The sequence below is a fragment of the Colius striatus genome, chromosome 1 (assembly GCF_028858725.1).
Source record: "Colius striatus isolate bColStr4 chromosome 1, bColStr4.1.hap1, whole genome shotgun sequence".
Taxonomy (NCBI): Eukaryota; Metazoa; Chordata; class Aves; order Coliiformes; family Coliidae; genus Colius; species Colius striatus.
The window spans coordinates 153864247-153880769 of NC_084759.1; the positions used below are offsets into that span (position 1 = coordinate 153864247).

Consider the following 16523-nt stretch of genomic DNA (forward strand, 5'->3'; position numbering starts at 1 on the left):
CTCCAGGTTATGCAATTTAAACATATATACACAGGTGGCCTCAGCGTTCTCATTTTTTCCCTGGTTTTGGAGCCTTAATTTAACAGAAAAAAAGAAACCAAAACATTCTGTCAGTCTTCTAAGCAAGTGTATCCATTTGTTACTAGCCACTTGGCTTACATCACCCTGCAGTGTATATCGAGCTTTTGGTACCTCTTTGTTCCATTTGAGTGTTTTTGTTTTAGTGGTGACAACAAAGTCTAGCAAAAAAAAAAAGTGAGGTACAGCTCAGAAACCCACTTTGAGAAGTCTGACATTTACTTTGGGAAACAGCTTTAGTACCATGTACTTCGCAAGACTCACCATCTTTTCACAGTGTTTTTTCGCTTGTACCTGAACACTTGCCGAGCAGTCTGGAGAGTGGACTTTTTGTTGGTTTGGGGCTTTTTTTCCAGTTACAGGATATCAGTTTTTTCTTACAAATGTTTTATTTTGTTTATTTTACTGTTAAGTGGCTTGTGTAATAAGCAAAAGTATTAAGCCAAGTGTATTTATCCTCTGCAACAGAAACAGGGTGATTTCAACAAACTGTCTGGGATAACCAGCTCAAAGATGAAATAACAATTGAACCTTTATAATAACTTGGGCACGCTTTTTTTTTCCCCATGAAATTTCTAAACATTTATTCCTTAGAACTTTTGCCCTGTTCTTTCTTCCTAAAAATGCAGCCACATCTTTCCCTACGCCTTAGTAGTGCATCCAAACAGTACTGTAGAGTTTAGGGTTTGGGGATTTTTTTTTGGTTGGGTTTTTTTGCTCCATTCTTTCTCACGTTTACCTCTTAGGCTTCTAATTTTGTTTTGGCACGTTGCTTTCCTGTTGACTTTAATGCTACTTGTGTATGTGAGATGCCCAAATTTGGCCAAGTCTGATCCAGGAAATCAGGAGTGATCCTCATGTCATTTAGTCCCACTGACCTTAAATAAGTGAGTACTGTTGGGGTAAGGGCTCTTCGTGTAAATAAAACCTAGCTGAGTCAGGGCCAAGTTGTCAGATGAGGACCTGTTGTATTTGCAGTGCAGCATGTATCACATTCACTGTAAATCATGTGACTTTAGTATCCAAGTTTCTCAAGTGGATTGAAACGCTGGTTTTGTGGTGGATGGTTAGCATCTCAGGGTACAACTCCTGATTGAGTACAAGGTAGATTTTTTTCTCTCTAAAGAGGTAAGGTTCCCCGAGCAGAAACAACTTTCTTACTTGTAAATATGCATGCATGTGTTTGTGGGAAGGAAATTAACACCAAGAAAACTAAGCTGACATGAATTCTTAAAAAAAAAAAAACAAAAGCAACACAAAAAAAAAACCCACCACCAAAAACATCAAACAAATGCTGTTGAAGTGCAACTTTGGTCCGAAGTCTGAAACAGTATACACAGAATCTGATGGTTTGTCTAAATTGATTTTGCACAAAATACTGTTTCAGCTGTCTAGTTAATTTTGCAATGTTAGGAACTGATCCGTTTTGTTAGGTTGTATCAGTCATTCCCAGGGTGATCAAAATACAGATGTCTAAAACCCAAACTCTCTTCCTTCACCTCCAGTGCTAGGCTTCCACCTGTGACAGAAGGGTGTTAACAGTTAACGGGCAGAGAAATATGTAAAATGTCACGATGTAGACAGAGCTGTTTTTCCCCATTCTCCTGAACTCCCATCCAAACCTAAAACAAAAAGCAAAAATGATGCTGGAGCAGAGTTGTTGGTTGGGCTAAGCAACATGAGCCTATCTGGAGATTTTGAGCAGCCTTGCTAGTTCATGTCCCTCACAAAGTTTTGCGTAAGTGTCCCATCACTGTAAATACCAGTGTTGCTGAATTTTACCAAAGTTCCCCTGCAGTAGATAATAGGAAACAGGTCCGTTTCTTAGTGACTCACCAAGCAGAGCTTTGTCTGCAGTAAAATGCAAGAATCTGTCTACGTTGCTGTCAAAACTGAGTCAGGGTCCTGTTTAAAATAAAGCTCTCTATTTTGTGGTGTTAACGTGCGACTTAAAACTTTGTGATGTAGTAACTATAGCTTCTAATCCTTGTATGAAAAGTGATTTAAGGTTTCATCTGTGCTACAAAAAACGCCACGGCTCCTGATGGTTTGGAGCTTATGTTTAAAACTATTATCAGGCCAAGATAGATGCAGCTTCATCTGTGGCACGCAGCAGGCAACCTCCGTTTGCATCCGTGGTTTGCGTGCGTGTTGCTTTTCATCGAGCTATGCAGGAAAGTTCTTCTCTACAAGTCTCCCAGAATCCTGTGCTATGTAAGCAAGCTTCTAGCAGTCAAGTGCCCTCTGCAAAGAGCCATTTTCACCCCCGTATATGTGACAAGTTGGGACTAGTGACATTCAGCAGTGTTAGGGCTCCTTTTAACTTTGTAGTGACAAAGGGAGATTTTTGACTTGACTCTGACAACCTTTCTGTAAATGCAGAGCACTCCAGGGAAAAAGCAAAAAAAAAACCCAAGAAAAAACAAAAAGGAAGACTGCACTGTGCTGGCCAGCGTTAAGTATTTTGCAGCAAACATCTTGACTGTGGTGGGCAGAGGGGAAGAGACTGGAGAAGTTTGCATGGATGTACAATAGAGGGAGGCAGTGCTTAGCAAAAAGCATTTCCTTGAGCACTGAATGCCTCCTTTGGGGTATGAGCGTGTGTTGTTGCATTCGCAAAAACTAACTTCCTCATACTTTTATTTTAATCTGTTTTGTGTGTGTTTGTTTGGGGTTGGTTTTTTTTTAACTGAGACAAAGTAGAAGCTTCTCCTGTTTCAGATGAAACACAACCATAAGTGAACATTTTCTTCATCATCTACTGTTGAGCAGTAAGAGCAGGTTGCACAGCTTGTTAGAATAGCTATTTTAAGTGACATGGTTATGATATATTACGTGCTTTCTTTCCCCTCCCTCTCCCTGCCAGATACAGCTTAACCCTTTCTATATAAGGCGCCGTGTGGGTTTTTTTGTTTTGTTTTCGAAACGTGTGGAGAAAAGAAGCAAAATGAAGTGAAAATGCAAGCCAAGGTAGAATAGCCTTACTTTAGGGGGTAGCCTTACAACAGAGCTTTATAGTTGAGTGTGCTGTATTCCAAAATATGTAAGCCAAAAACAAAACAAAAAAAAAGCATTCATTTATGCAAAAAAAAATTTAAAAAGAGGTGTTGGAAAACTTCTTTTAATATGTACCTTCTAAAGGTAGAGTAAGGTCTCACCAAGTGATACGTTATTGTGATTACTTCTTGCTGGGTCAGTAGGGATGGGTTGGGGTTATAAGCGCTTAACGTTTTTCCTCCTACGTTTTTACAAGCAGTAAGTTAAATATGGTATTTATGAATGTGCCTTTGTGAGTATAGTGACTGTCTAATTGAGGAGACCACGGGCTGGAGGGGAGACAATAGTCAATTTTATTCTTTCAAGAGGTCAGACATTGAGATTGCAGCCCACTGGTCCCTTTTTGACAAGCAGCGTCTTTGGGCTGGTCTCTACACTGCACAATACGTATTCATATGTGGTAGAGATCGGGGTGGGGAGGGGTGCGAAGGGATGTCATGCGATGCACAGAAGCTGTTGATAGTTTTAGGCTAGTCTGCCTTTGCAGGTTGAGTTTGTGTTCGTGGCTTCTCTTTATGTTTGTGTGCATGAGTGTGAATGCGTGTGGCTTTATTTTTTTGTAAGCACTGGAGAATTGAAACACAGTGATGTTTGAGACAAATTTATATGTGTAGAGAAGATGATGTTTTGTAGCTTCTGTTAAAATAGTGGGTGCAGGCACACTTTCACCCTCTCTGTCTGTGTCCTGATAAGAGAAACAGGAAATTTTTCTTTTTTTTTCAACCCTTCAACTTCCAGCACACTTAATGTTGCCATTTAAATGAACAGGGTATTACACAAGAAGAAAAAGAGTTTTTGAAATGGTGAGGTAGAAGTGTTTAAAAGGAAAAAAAATCTGAAGTAATTTTTTTGTCTCTTTGAAGCTGTTTGTAGCTAAACATGGGAATCTGCAGTGTCTCCTTCCATTTGTTTTTGGGTTTTTTTTTTCTGATAATTCACCTCTTCGTCCCACCCAAAACATGAGGTGTACAAGATCAAGAGCTGTCACTGTAGCCCTTCATAATTCCCACCTTGAAAAGAAACTCCAGTGGGATCCCTCAGCTCTATTCAGGAAGACAAAGAGAGGAGAGACTCTGCAGTTTTCTTTGCTTCGCTCTCATTCCTCTCTAATGGCCTTGAAATGTATTATTATGCAAATGTGAATTTTGATACTGAACTTAAGAAGAGGTTGTTTGTTCTTTTTTCAAAAAAAAAAAAAGGTCCCATATGTGGTCAGCATTGCTTCTTTATTTTGTAAGTGAATTGTAAACTATGCATTCTGCAAAGGGGGCGTGGGGGGCAAAGAGAGCTTTGCTAAACTGTTAAGAAGTTTCTGTGTCCATGGTATATCCCTTACAGTTGAGGGAAGTGGGGAGGTGTTGACTTCCAAGTGAAAAAAAAAAGTTGTGAAGAATTTCTCTTGACCAACAGGTATAAATGGGCAGAGATTTGGAAAACCAGTGTTGGCTGCAAAACAAAGTCAGCTCTAAACCTTGCGCAGGATGGTGAGTTCTAGCCGTGCAGTGTTAACCCAGGGCCAAAAGAAAAGGGCGAATGGGACACCACCTCTACCTGGGAAACTTGTGTTACCATAGTCTCCTGTGTTCTGGCCCTTGTCAAACTCAGGAAACACAGTGCCGTAGGTACTGTCCTTCTTTGGATTTACTACTCGTTTTCCATTACAGCAGTCCTTGCGCTCTTCCAGGAGAATTGGAATACAGCTAGTCCTTGATGTCTACACTTTCTTCTCCCTAAAATTGTCTTTGCTACTGTTTCTGGCACAGCTTGCACAGTGGCAGCGCAGCTACAGACAAAGTGGCAGAGGTAGTACTTACTTTCTCATGTCCATCAATGCCCGACTATGAGACTGTGTTTTTTCACCATCAGCAGCTACCAGTGCTTTGTTGTCTGGTGTTAGTGACAGTGACTTAGCATTAACGTTGGCAGTGCGCGAAATTTTAGGGACTGTAGACCGATGTGTAGACAAGGCCCTCTGCTCAAAAGAGATTATGCTTTTTATTTTTTTACTGTAAGGTGATATCGTAATGGTCAGAAACATGGATTCACTTCCTCACACCTCCAGAACGCAGTCATTGTGTATTACGTGTTCCTTGAGGCTTACTGAGCTTCTGGGAGCAGTCTCGGGAAAAAATGTAGATCTCACTGCCCTCTTCATCATCTTAATAGGGACCCTTTGACTTGACTTTTTCCTTTGTCCATGGTGTGCCATGGTACCTGCATTATCCTTGGCATTATCTTAGGTGTAATATCTTAAACTGAGAGATTATCCTGCCTGTATTCAGTGTTTTCATGCAGCAATTTTATTTTTGTTGACGTTCGCAGTACTGTAACAAGTGATAGACTTGATGATCGCTCACACATCTGTGCCTGCCTTGCAGATGTGATCTTATCAGGGTTCCACTCTGTCAGATTGCCTTTTAAAAAAATGGAAAAGGAAAAAAAAAAAAAAAAAAAGAAAAATCTGAAGTGTAAACTCGCTCACAAAAATACCTCGTGGTACATTTCCCTTCTAATGTAACCTTCAAAATCTTACCTTTTCTTCTCAACTTAATGGGCTTTCCAACTGGTAGCTCCTTTCTGAAGCAATGTTTCAACTAGTGGTTTTGAGCACAGGACCAGAAGCCTGGAACTCCAGAGTTTTTAACATTGGCCCTTACTCTTCCCTTGCCTTGGGCAAGTCATTTCAGTTCTTTGCCTTTGTTTTTTCATCTGTAAAGGGAGGGGGGTGGTAATAATACTTACCTACCTCACAGGGGTTTTGTGAGGATCAACCAATAAATGTTTGTAAAGTGCTTTAAAGATAAAAAGCATGACAGAAGTATTAAAGGGTTTTTACAGCAAGATCTCTTGTTCTTTTTACATAGTTTGCTCATGTGAAGGGAGATAACCTTTTTATTATTAAAGCCATCAGACACTCAGATCCTGAATAACAGAAGTTGATGGAGATTTAGTTACTTCTATTCCTCCTCTGTCTTTATGTCAGTTTTCTTCTGTTTCTCTTCCTTACAGAGTTATATGCCAGTGTTGCTACAGGTCACACGTCTCTAGTTGTACTTTCAAATAAGCTTCAAACTTGACTGAAGTACTTGGAGCTTGCTGCTTCTTTTACCAGATCACCAAATCTGAATCAGTTTGTGTACTTTTCCCTGCCTTTAAATAGTGTCAGTAATGTCATCCTTCAAGTGGACATGTCTTTTCCTGCCATCGGGAAGGGGGAGGTGGTGGTGTGTAGTTCCAGAAAGGGGACTGTAATATGAAGAACCTTGCCACTTTATGCTGCTGCTCCAGGGATGAAGGACAGAGTAGTTTTCTGTTTCCTTCCCTGAATTAATTTCAGTGCGTTACCAGTCACACTTCAAATGCAGTGTCTCTCGTCCACGACACACAGAAGCCATCACCTGCCAATAAAACGTAGGAACAGAGGGAATGATAGTAGATGCTGCTTGTGTCTATGCCTTACAGCTCTCCCAGAGTGTCTCTGGGAGGGCGGTGGGGGAAGAGGTCTTCATTGGGTAAATCCCACAGCTGTCAGGGAACCTCTACTATTTTCTCCCCTCTCCAATCACCTGGTCGCTTTTTCTTCTTTCTTGGATGTGCGTCTCAGGGATGTGCATATGAGCCCATGCCTTTTGGAATTTGGCCTTTTGAAATATCAAGAGTATGGTTTCTATACCTGAAACCTTCCTGTCTGACACTCCCTGGTCCTCTCTGCCCTGCATCGCTCCCCGTGGCCTTAGGAGCATCTCTCCACTGTTGCTGTATTGCCACCCTCTCCATCTCTGCCACTACTCAAGGTGAAGCATATGCAGTGGTTCTGCAGAGAAAGAAGCCCAAACGATGCACGTTGCACCCACGGGGTGTACACATGTACACCGGTCGTGGATTTCTGCCACATACTGTCCAAAACGTGCAGAGTCTCTGATGCACAATGCTTTTTCTTTCTCACCTGGAAAGCAGAACAAACAGCAGCGTGACTCTGCTGATGGTCATTCTTGTAATGTTTACTTTGAGTTCAGTGCTAAGTTATTTTCCCCAAAGAACCAAAAAAAGAACCCCACCTTCTAACAAAAGTAACCAAATGTAATCTTCCTGGAGGAAAAGCAGTGGCAGGGGAGCGTTCTGATCTATTTTCATCTCCACTGCTTGGATGGAGACACGAAATGCTGCTTTGAGTTCCACAAACATAAGGGATTATGTTTACAAAGGTAAATGCCTTCAACCTGTTCAGGAAACTGGCTAATGGTGGGCATCTGTCGAGTTTCTCTTCATTGCAGACAAGTAATGGGAGAAGGGTGGGTCTGGAAGAGGAAAGGAGAAATAGATTCATTTCATCTAGTCTTCTTGGTAAAATATTGCTGCTACCTTCCTCTCTCCTGACGAAAGGGAGGGAGGCAGTTGCAGAACAGAAAATCAGCGATGTCCAAAATGGCTGGATTAGAAAAGGCAGCTTTTCTACTTTGCACATAAATAGGTAACAGGAAGGTACAGCTCAAGTCCTCTTGCCTGAAACACTGTCCCCCAGAAGCAGACGTTGTAATAATAAAAATAGTGGCTGTGTGTATGTTGATGCTATTTGCAAGTTACCTTGTAAGTGTTTTATTTTGTTTCTTATACTTGAAATGGCTTCCTTTACTAAAACTCTCACCGTAGCTCCAGTTTCTCCCCTCCCTCTCTCGTGTGCAGTAAAGAAAGATACAGGACAAAGTGGGGAGAACATAGAGGAGATGACACAATGTCTCGCATCAGGTTGCATCTTAATTTCCATCCCGCGTAGGCTCGCAGGTGTTTGAACTTCCAAAGGGTTTTCCATGGACACAGAAACTCAGCACTTTAGAAGGTGCTCGTGTGTGGCTGGCTGCCCCCGCCCCCTTCTCCTCCTTTTCTATATTTTTATTTTACTTTTAGTATAGTGGTACTTAAAATCACTGGTTCACTTAAAAAGAAAAAAAAAAAGAAAAAAAAAAACAATAAAATGTTTAAACTCTACTAATGTACAAATAAGCTGAAATGTTGCATTTTATGTGTATTTTTTGCCATAGCAGGTACTGTATTTCTCATGCTGGATTTAGAAAATAAAAAAAAGGAAAAAAAAAAGAAAAAGAAAAAAAAAGGGTGATGTGATTGGAGTGTGACAAGTTAAAGAGTAACAAGGAATTAAGTCGTCGTCATTTCATTGAAACTGAGAGGTGGTGTAATACATAAGTTTTCTGAAGGTTTTTTTTTTTTGGCTTTTAAACAGGTTTGGTGTTTTGGTTTTTTTTTTTTTGTCGTCGTTTTTATTTTGTTTTTAATTTTTTTTTCGGAAAGATATTGATTGTATTATGTGCAACTCAGTTGCTTACATTATAACTACAAAATATTTTTGGGTTCCTGGAAAAAGAGAAAAAAAAAGAAAAGAAAAAAAAAAGAAAAAAAGAAAAAGACTAATAAATGTGTTTGGCTGCTAAGCATTTAATACTCCTGGTGTCCGCACCTTTCTTCCTCCCCTCACGGCCGCCGCCATGTTCCGCGCGGCCTCCCGCCGCTGGGGGCGCCGCCCCCCCCTTGCCCTCCCCGCCTGCCGCGCCGGGGGCGGGGCCGCCGCGCGCCTTATCCGCGGTGCGGGCGGGCGCTGGGCCCCGCGCGGCCGCCATCGCTCCGCCGCTGCCGCCTGCACCGCCGCCGCTGCCATGGCGACCGCCGGCGCTGAGGAGGACGCGCTGGCGCGGTACCGCTCCCCGCTGGTGTCGCGCTACGCCAGCGCCGAGATGGGCTTCAATTTCAGTGAGAGGAAGAAGTTCGGCACCTGGCGGCGGCTCTGGCTCTACCTCGCCCAGGCAGAGAAGGTAAGGGCGGGATGGGGCCGCTGAGGGGGGACGGGGCGTCGTGACGAAGCATCGTCCCGCGCTTCCCCTCAGTGATCTGGCGGGGAAGGGCCGGCCGCGGGAGTGTGAGGGGAAACCGCCGGGCGTGCCGTCCCAGGGCTGCCCGTGGGCAGCGAGGGTGAGCGGGAGAAAGTTGACCTGAACAACCTTCAGGCGACCCTTCCCGTGTTTCAGGGAGGGAGGGAGGGGGTGTGTGTAAGCCCCGTTTTACACAACGCTTAGTGCGCAGTCCCCCACGTACCTGTCATCTCTCAGCAAATCACCGCTTCTTTCCTCATACCCTCCCCGTGCACTTTTGCCTCCTCTGTGAAATTGTAACAGCTTTGCTAAACAGGGATGGTTGTGTTTGGTCGGGGTTTTTTGGGGGGGGGTATTGCCTTCTGGGCAAACATTGGTGTCCTCGAGTGCTCGGCTGTTTGCTTTCAGGAGGTGTGACTGATGGAACGCGTTCTCTTGTTCAATCCGATTGCTGTCAGCCTGTGCCAAGTGGACCACCCCACACGACTGCAGCCAGTTGTTCTTACATAGCCTTTTTTTTTTTCTGAGATAAATTTACTTTTGTCCAAGGTGAATGAAACAATTACCACAGAAATTTCTGATTGGCCAAGTACCACCAAAAAAAAACCCCACCTGCTGGCACAAAAGGTCGGTATCCATTCAGCTATTAGGAAGCAGCAGCTGAGGTTATGTCCTTACGATGGCAAGATGTTGAGTTAGCAGAGTCTATGGAGCTAACTTCTTTTAAATGTAGTTTAAGCTAAAGTTTCTTTCTTTGAAGTTAGTCCCAGTTAGAGGTACGTATACAACCAATTATTACTTCTTCAAAGAGACACCGTTTTTAAGGTTTGTTTTGTGACTGAGGTGAAGACTTATATCAGTTTTTTGACAGTGAAAAAGCTGTTCCTGAAAAAAAGCCCAAAAACCACACAAGACCACCTGGCCTTCTGACGGGACAGCTTCAGCTTTTGGACTAGAGAGTTGCCCACTTCGTTTGCACAGGTCCTTCAGTTTCTGTTTCAAAGTGCTGGGACAAGTCCTTCAATTTCTGTTTTCAAAGTTCTGGGATTGTTACAAAGCAATGCAAGCCTGAGGTCTGGCTGTTACAATTCCTGTCAGGGCAGAGAAGGGCCAGATGGCAAATGAACAGGCCCTGCACGGTGTCATTAACATGTTCCTTTTCCATTCAAGGATTGTTCTGCTACAGCAGCCTCATCGATAGTATGCCGTACCAAATGGGTTGTTTTAGAGGCTGAAGATGTAATTACCCAGCTTAAACTGGAGTCATTTCTGAAATACCACATGCTGGGTATTGTCACGGTTGGGATGCTGGAGCGGAGCAGACTGCAAATCTCCTCTAGTCTAGCAAGTGCCAGTAGCCAGAACGCGTGCTTAAGGGGCTTTGCGCGTTCAAAGCATGAGAGTGTTAACACCATCATACCAGTTCCAGTAGATAATTATCGCCTTTTCTACTGTTCAAGAATAAAAATATGTGACTTTCCCAAAAGGAGAAAGCAAGCTGCTGAAAAAAATGCAGCTTGGGACTTCAAGGTTTCCACTCCCAAGCCCAGAACTTGAGGTTCCCTTGTCTCTTGACGCTTGCTTTCCCACCTGTTGCTACTGTAGAGTTTTGTTCTCAGCAGAGACAGATCTTGCAGTTTCTTGAGCGCCCTTTTCATAGTGGGAAGAGGGAGACAGCTATTTTTATCAGTCTCCTCATTCCAGAGGAGATTGGCTTCTGGTGACAGCTCTGGACTGAAGGGCGATGAGTCAGCCATTTTCAGCACCTGTTGGCTCTGTCAGTGATCAGATAGTTACAGATACAAGCAGTTTCCTCAGGTTCCCTCTTAAAAAGACTTAGTATTCCTTTCTGGGTAAGTTATATTTTGAAAAGTAATGAATTAACTGTGGGCAATATTGATGACAGTACTTATTCATACTTTGAAGCCATTTCTATGTTGCTTCTCCAGTCCTTCTTGAAGATACATTGTCTTTCTGGGCACATTAAAAAAGTAATGAATGAACTATGGGCAATACTTACTCTGTTTTGTAGTAAATCAGAATATTAAGAAGACCTAACCATAGGTTTTCCAAAAGCTGCAGGGAAGCAGTAAAAGAGTGGACGTGCAGTTAAGTGATGGAAGTTTTAGGTAAAGTACAGAGTCAAGTAACTGGTTTCAATATTAGTCCTACTTATGGGAGAGAAACTTTCTAGTAGCCCACTTGGAATATGTGAAATAAGAAGTGAAGAATTGTTTAACTGGAAACTTGATTAGACGGAAAACCTTTACAGTTAGTTTTGTTCTATGCAGCAGTTTGAAAGAGGAGACTCAGCAAAGCATGTGGTTAGTAAGAGAGAACTCCTTAAAGTAAACAGTAAAGTTTGGGTTAGGAGCTGAAGCCTGAGGGTTTACACCCATGACAAAACTGTAGTTTTTAACTTTTTTAACACAAATTCGTTTGTATTATGATAACAGCGCATTGGGGTTTTTTTCAATCTTGAGCTCTTGACTTAAACAGTATGTTATTTGAAAGTCGAATATAAATTTAATGGAGCTCTTCCTTCTCATAGAAGTCACTTTGGCATCCTGCAGCATCAGCCTGACTAACAACATGTTGTGCACGTGTGAAATCTGAATATTTTCTGTCTTACCTATATTTTTGCTCCAATTTTAGCTTTGCTGTTTTTCTGTTATGTGATGAGCAGCCCAGTGTTCTCATTGTTTTTGCAGATGTTCTGTGTCATCTGCCTGCTCTGCTCTTGCTTCTTTAGGAACAGGGATGATTGAGCACTCATAGTTGTTAATGGTGGCACATCAGAGCATTAATAGGAACAGCTTTGAAGGAGTGACACCTTAAAAGCAGAATCCAGAGAGCACATCACTGACCTTTGAAGGAAAACCCTATGCTTTGAAGAAGACCCTATGTTATCCCTCAGGTAGTTCTCAGGTCAGGGATATGTGAACAAGGCATGAGATTTGAATCTCAGCACTGCCTGCTGAGTTGCCTGTGTTTTGCTTTCTGGCAGTTACAACCTGTAGCAGTACACCTCAAAGGCAGCAGCCTGGGGCCAGGTGCTTTTCCTCATTTATCCCGTTTATTTTCCTCATTTTGGGGCATCGTTTTTTTCTGTTGTATCTCGTGACAGGACAGGGGGTAACGGGATGAAGCTGGAACACAAAAAGTTCCATTTAAACATAAGGAAAAACTATTTCACTGTGAGGGTGAGGGAGCACTGGAACAAAGCTAACCTGGGAGGGTGTGGAGTCTACTTCTCTAGAGGTCTTCAAAGCCCACCTGGATGCGTTCCTGTGTGACCTGATCTAGGTGGACCTGCTTTGGCAGAGGGTTGGACTGGATGATCTCTAAAGGTCCCCTCCAAGCCCTACCATTCTATGATCTGTACACTCATGGTTGTGTATAGACTTGCAGCATCATCAAAGTTGTGGGGGTACCAATTATCTGATGAGGACCTTGAAAGCACACATCTGCCTCGCTTGCTGTCTTCTTTCATTCCAGATTCCACATCTGCAAAACTTTTTTTCAGTCGTTTTGATTCTGAACAGAACCGGCTTTTGAAATGCTTTGTATCCTTGAAACTTCTTGACTGGTGACTTCTAATTACTAATGCACAAGATAATTGCATTTTCACTTGGAAAAGGCAGTAATGCCAGGTTCATTGTGAAACCTTTAAACCGTCAGGATCAGGAAAAGATGATTTTCCTCAGCCAAGTTAACTTGAGCAAATACAGAGCTGTGCAAGTTATACCAGTATGTAGTTCTGTGGTTTGATGTCTTACTCAGTTTTGAAGTCAGCTTGCTGAAAAGATTTAGCAAATATTTTTTGAACATGAACTGGGAGCATTTGTCTCCTGCTTCCAGATCAAGTAACTATTTTCCCAAAGACTCAGCCTGAGATGAAGTACTTTAGGACTTTTGGAAAGGTACAAACGTACGTACCTTTCCATATATTCTAAGCCTACTGTTTACAGTCGTGTAGGTCTAGTTGTCGTCCAAAGAGTTCTTCCTGACACAAGCTATCTAGTCATACAATAGCTGGATTGTTCTTTACCCAAAGGGTAAATTTCATTAAAAGAAGTTTAAACTATGCTATTTTTTAATCACTTTTTTTTTTGAAGCGTTTGCTGTTGCAGCTCTTGGTTATGTCAAATTGCCTTGCTTCCCAGAGACTTTATATGGGAGTAAATTATCTAAACAGCTCCTGTCTCAATTTGGGTTGTCTCTCAAAGACAAAAAGAAATAGAAAGTTCTTTTCCCCTTGCAGTCACTTGGGCTTCCTATCACAGATGAGCAGATACAGGAGATGGAAGCAAACCTGGACAACATTGACTTCAAGATGGCAGCAGAGGAAGAAAAGAAGCTGCGTCACGACGTGATGGCCCACGTTCACACCTTTGCCCACTGCTGCCCAAAAGCTGCAGCCATCATTCACCTCGGAGCAACCTCCTGTTACGTAGGGGATAATACGGTAATACAATATTTTCAATTTCCTACCTGCAGAGCTGGGCAAAACAAAGCTACAGCTGCTTACTTGACAGCTCTTTAAAAAACTTTACCAAGTAATTTTAAATAGAGCTTTTTTTTCAGATGTTTTAATTAGTTCTACTGTTGAGGTGAATTCCTCTTTATCCTAGCTACCCTAGGAAGGCAAGTTCCTCTTGCCTGCTTTCTTTTGATGTGAAGCAAGATCTCTCTGGAAACCAACAGTTTCCTAAGCACTGCTTGCATGTTAAACACTGAAGGAGATAAGAGATGGTGAGATGCAAATACATGCAGAAATGTGTGAACTGTCAGTTGTGCCAACAGGACCAGAGTCCACTGACTTTCAAATCAAGGCCACTTGATATACGCAGCCCTTGAGCTTTAAACTGCTGCTTGGAACACCTGTATTAACTCAGGTTAAATAGAGTTTTTCAGTGGCCAAGAGAACAGCTAAGTCGAAAAAAAGGAGGTACCACAATTCTCCAGAACCGTAAAATGTTTGTGAAAAACCCGTCTAAAACCAAGTGCAAACTAAAGCCTAATTTCTCAGCATATATATTGCTATTCCCCCATGTCCAAGTCATTGCAACTTCACATCTACTTTTGTCCTGTGAGAAGATGCTGTGTGGTTAGTTTCACCCTACTCCTTTGCAAGCCTCTCTGGCTTTTAGGTAGTACCACCGTCCCCTGTGACACTTGGCACTAGCTGTACTTCAGTCTCAGATGGAGGAGTAAAGATGACTGCTGCATAATCAGTCCACTTCCTTCCTGCTGTCTGTCTCCTCCACTGCCAGCATTTTGCACTTGGGATGAGTGATTTAGTCTGCCTTTCCATTCGTGTCCCAAGCATCTCAAAATGATCATTCATACCCAGTCGAAGGAAATGGGTTTTCTACTGCCCAGCATGACTTTGAGTGGATAGCCTGGGAGGAGTGATGGCAGAGCCAGCGTTTTTGTTGTAAGCAAGTTCACTGCAAGTTCTGGTACAAGAAGGAAAGCAGACTTTTCATTTTAAGAGTCATTTCAGCAGACAAAGTGTATTTTAATTACCTGTGTTTTTTCTGAGAGAAGCCATTATGTCTGGTCCCTCAGACATGACTTAAACTTCCTTTCTTTGCTTCTTTCAGGATCTGATTGTCCTCCGTGATGGGTTTAACCTGCTGCTACCCAAGGTGAGAAGGCACCTGTGCACTGTTTCTCAGCAGCAGGCAGTGCTGATATCCTATGAATAACCTGTGTTTAACTTGAGTTTTCCTCAGCAGTGCTGGGAAGCGAGGAGGAGCTATCTGAGTTATTCTCAAGAAAGCAAACAGTTACCTTCCTTTCGTTTCTTGAGTCTTTCCCCAAAGCTTCTCTGCTCACTATGGGAATTATAACCAGCTCCTTGTTTCATCTGTGCCACGGGTACTAGTTTCAGGAAACAACTGTACTGCGTTCAGGGCCAGCTTAGGCATCCACTTAATCATACCCCTAGGAGTGTGACAGCATTCAGGAAGCTATATGACACAATTTTCTGAGGTCAAATAATAGTGGGAATGTAGTGCAGTGACGTCTATCTGACCTGAATGTCTTGGCACCCAGTTTACCCTGGACTGCATGTGTGTCAATTGTTCACCAAGCAAGTTTATTTCTGACCTATTCCCAGGAATAGCGAAAATGCCCAGGGATTGGGTTGGGCATGAGGACTAGACTACTTTGAGCCAAAGTCCAGCCACCTGTGTTATCTCTTGCTTGGGTTTTGTAGCAAGCAAAAACTAGGTGCGTGCCCTGAAGAAATGAAACCCACAATTATAGGGGGATATTCAAGGCCTGCACAGTTGTTTGCCTCCCCTTTTTCTCAAAATGTTGTTGTGCTTAAGCATACTGGCTTCTGCCATGGGTTGGTTTTTTCCCCCTCTTACCCTGCCTCTTTTCTGCCCTTCCTGCATCCGCCAGCTCGCGAGGGTGATCAACCGTCTGGCCGACTTTGCTGAGAAGTATGCTGACCTGCCTACTTTGGGCTTCACTCACTACCAGTAAGTAGCCACCAGCCTTTGCTTTCACTTTGTCCTCTGCTTTGGTTAAATTGACCTGCTATTGTTTTCTTTCATCCTTTCCCCTGTGTCTGACCAGTAGCATTTCATACTGCTGGATGTCATTAAGATATTGTGGGCGGTTCAGAAAATGAGCCTGTGCCTAACTCCAGGCTTGTCTCAGAAAACCAAACTGTTGCTTTGACTAGCTGTCAGCAGCTGTTTTAACACAGCTTGCTAAGGAATGAGGTCCTGGCTAACACAGATGTGTGTGTTCAGGGCTGTTTCAAAAACCATGACTGGGAATTGCAGTAAGACTGTCTTCCAGTCACATTTTCTTTATGTTTGTTTTTCTGTCAGTGAAGTTAGTTTCACCCACAGCTTAGAAAGGTTTGTTACTGGCTACTTCTGACTACAGCTACTCTGTCTCTATAGCTGAAGCTTTCTTCTAAAGTGATGATCCAGGATCCATCTGCTTTCATACATCCCTATATGGATCCCTGAGGAGAATCAGGGAGAATTTCTTCTATTTAGCAAGATGATACTGTTATGGGCCCCTCAGTTCAAGAAGGACGGGGAGCTCCTGGAAAGAATTCAGCGCAGGGCCACAAAGGTGATGAAGGGACTGGAACATCTCCCTTACGATGAAAGACTGAGGGAGCTGGGGCTCTTTAGCTTGGAGAAGAGAAGAATGAGGGGTGATCTCATTACTGTTTACAAATATGTAAAGATAGGTGTCAGGAGGACGGAGCCAGGCTGTTCTCAGTGATGGCCAATGATAGGACAAGGGGCAATGGGTACAAGCTGGAGCATAAGAGGTTCCAAAGAAATACAAGGAAGAATTTCATCACAGTGAGGGTGAAGGAGCACTGGCACAGATGGGTTGTTGAGTCTCCTTCTCTGAGGACATTCAAAACCCACCTGGACAAGTTCCTGTGTGACCTACCCTAGCTGGTCCTGCTCTGGCAGGGGGGGTTGGACTAGAAGATCTTCTGAGGTCCCTTTCAACCCT

The 16523-nt window shown here is 42.9% G+C and overlaps 2 protein-coding genes across 3 annotated transcripts in view; both read left to right on the forward strand.

Annotated features, from left to right (window-relative positions):
* TNRC6B (trinucleotide repeat containing adaptor 6B) overlaps window positions 1-8592 on the forward strand; it is a 149285-nt gene extending 140693 nt beyond the window's left edge. Inside the window, exon 26 of the transcript XR_009820189.1 lies at window positions 8375-8592. The gene's annotated coding sequence lies outside the window, so the exon portion shown is untranslated. The remainder of the gene's footprint in view (window positions 1-8374) is intronic.
* ADSL (adenylosuccinate lyase) overlaps window positions 1-16523 on the forward strand; it is a 33157-nt gene that overhangs the window by 5198 nt on the left and 11436 nt on the right. The window contains exons 1-4 of one of the 2 annotated variants that reach the window (XM_062012953.1): window positions 8745-8960; window positions 13282-13485; window positions 14627-14671; window positions 15435-15514. In XM_062012953.1, the coding sequence (XP_061868937.1) occupies window positions 8805-8960; window positions 13282-13485; window positions 14627-14671; window positions 15435-15514 (485 nt within the window). In that variant the 5' untranslated portion in view covers window positions 8745-8804. Of the gene's footprint in view, window positions 1-8744; window positions 8961-13281; window positions 13486-14626; window positions 14672-15434; window positions 15515-16523 lie in introns of those variants that run through there. The other variant, XM_062012961.1, reaches the window with a different exon arrangement.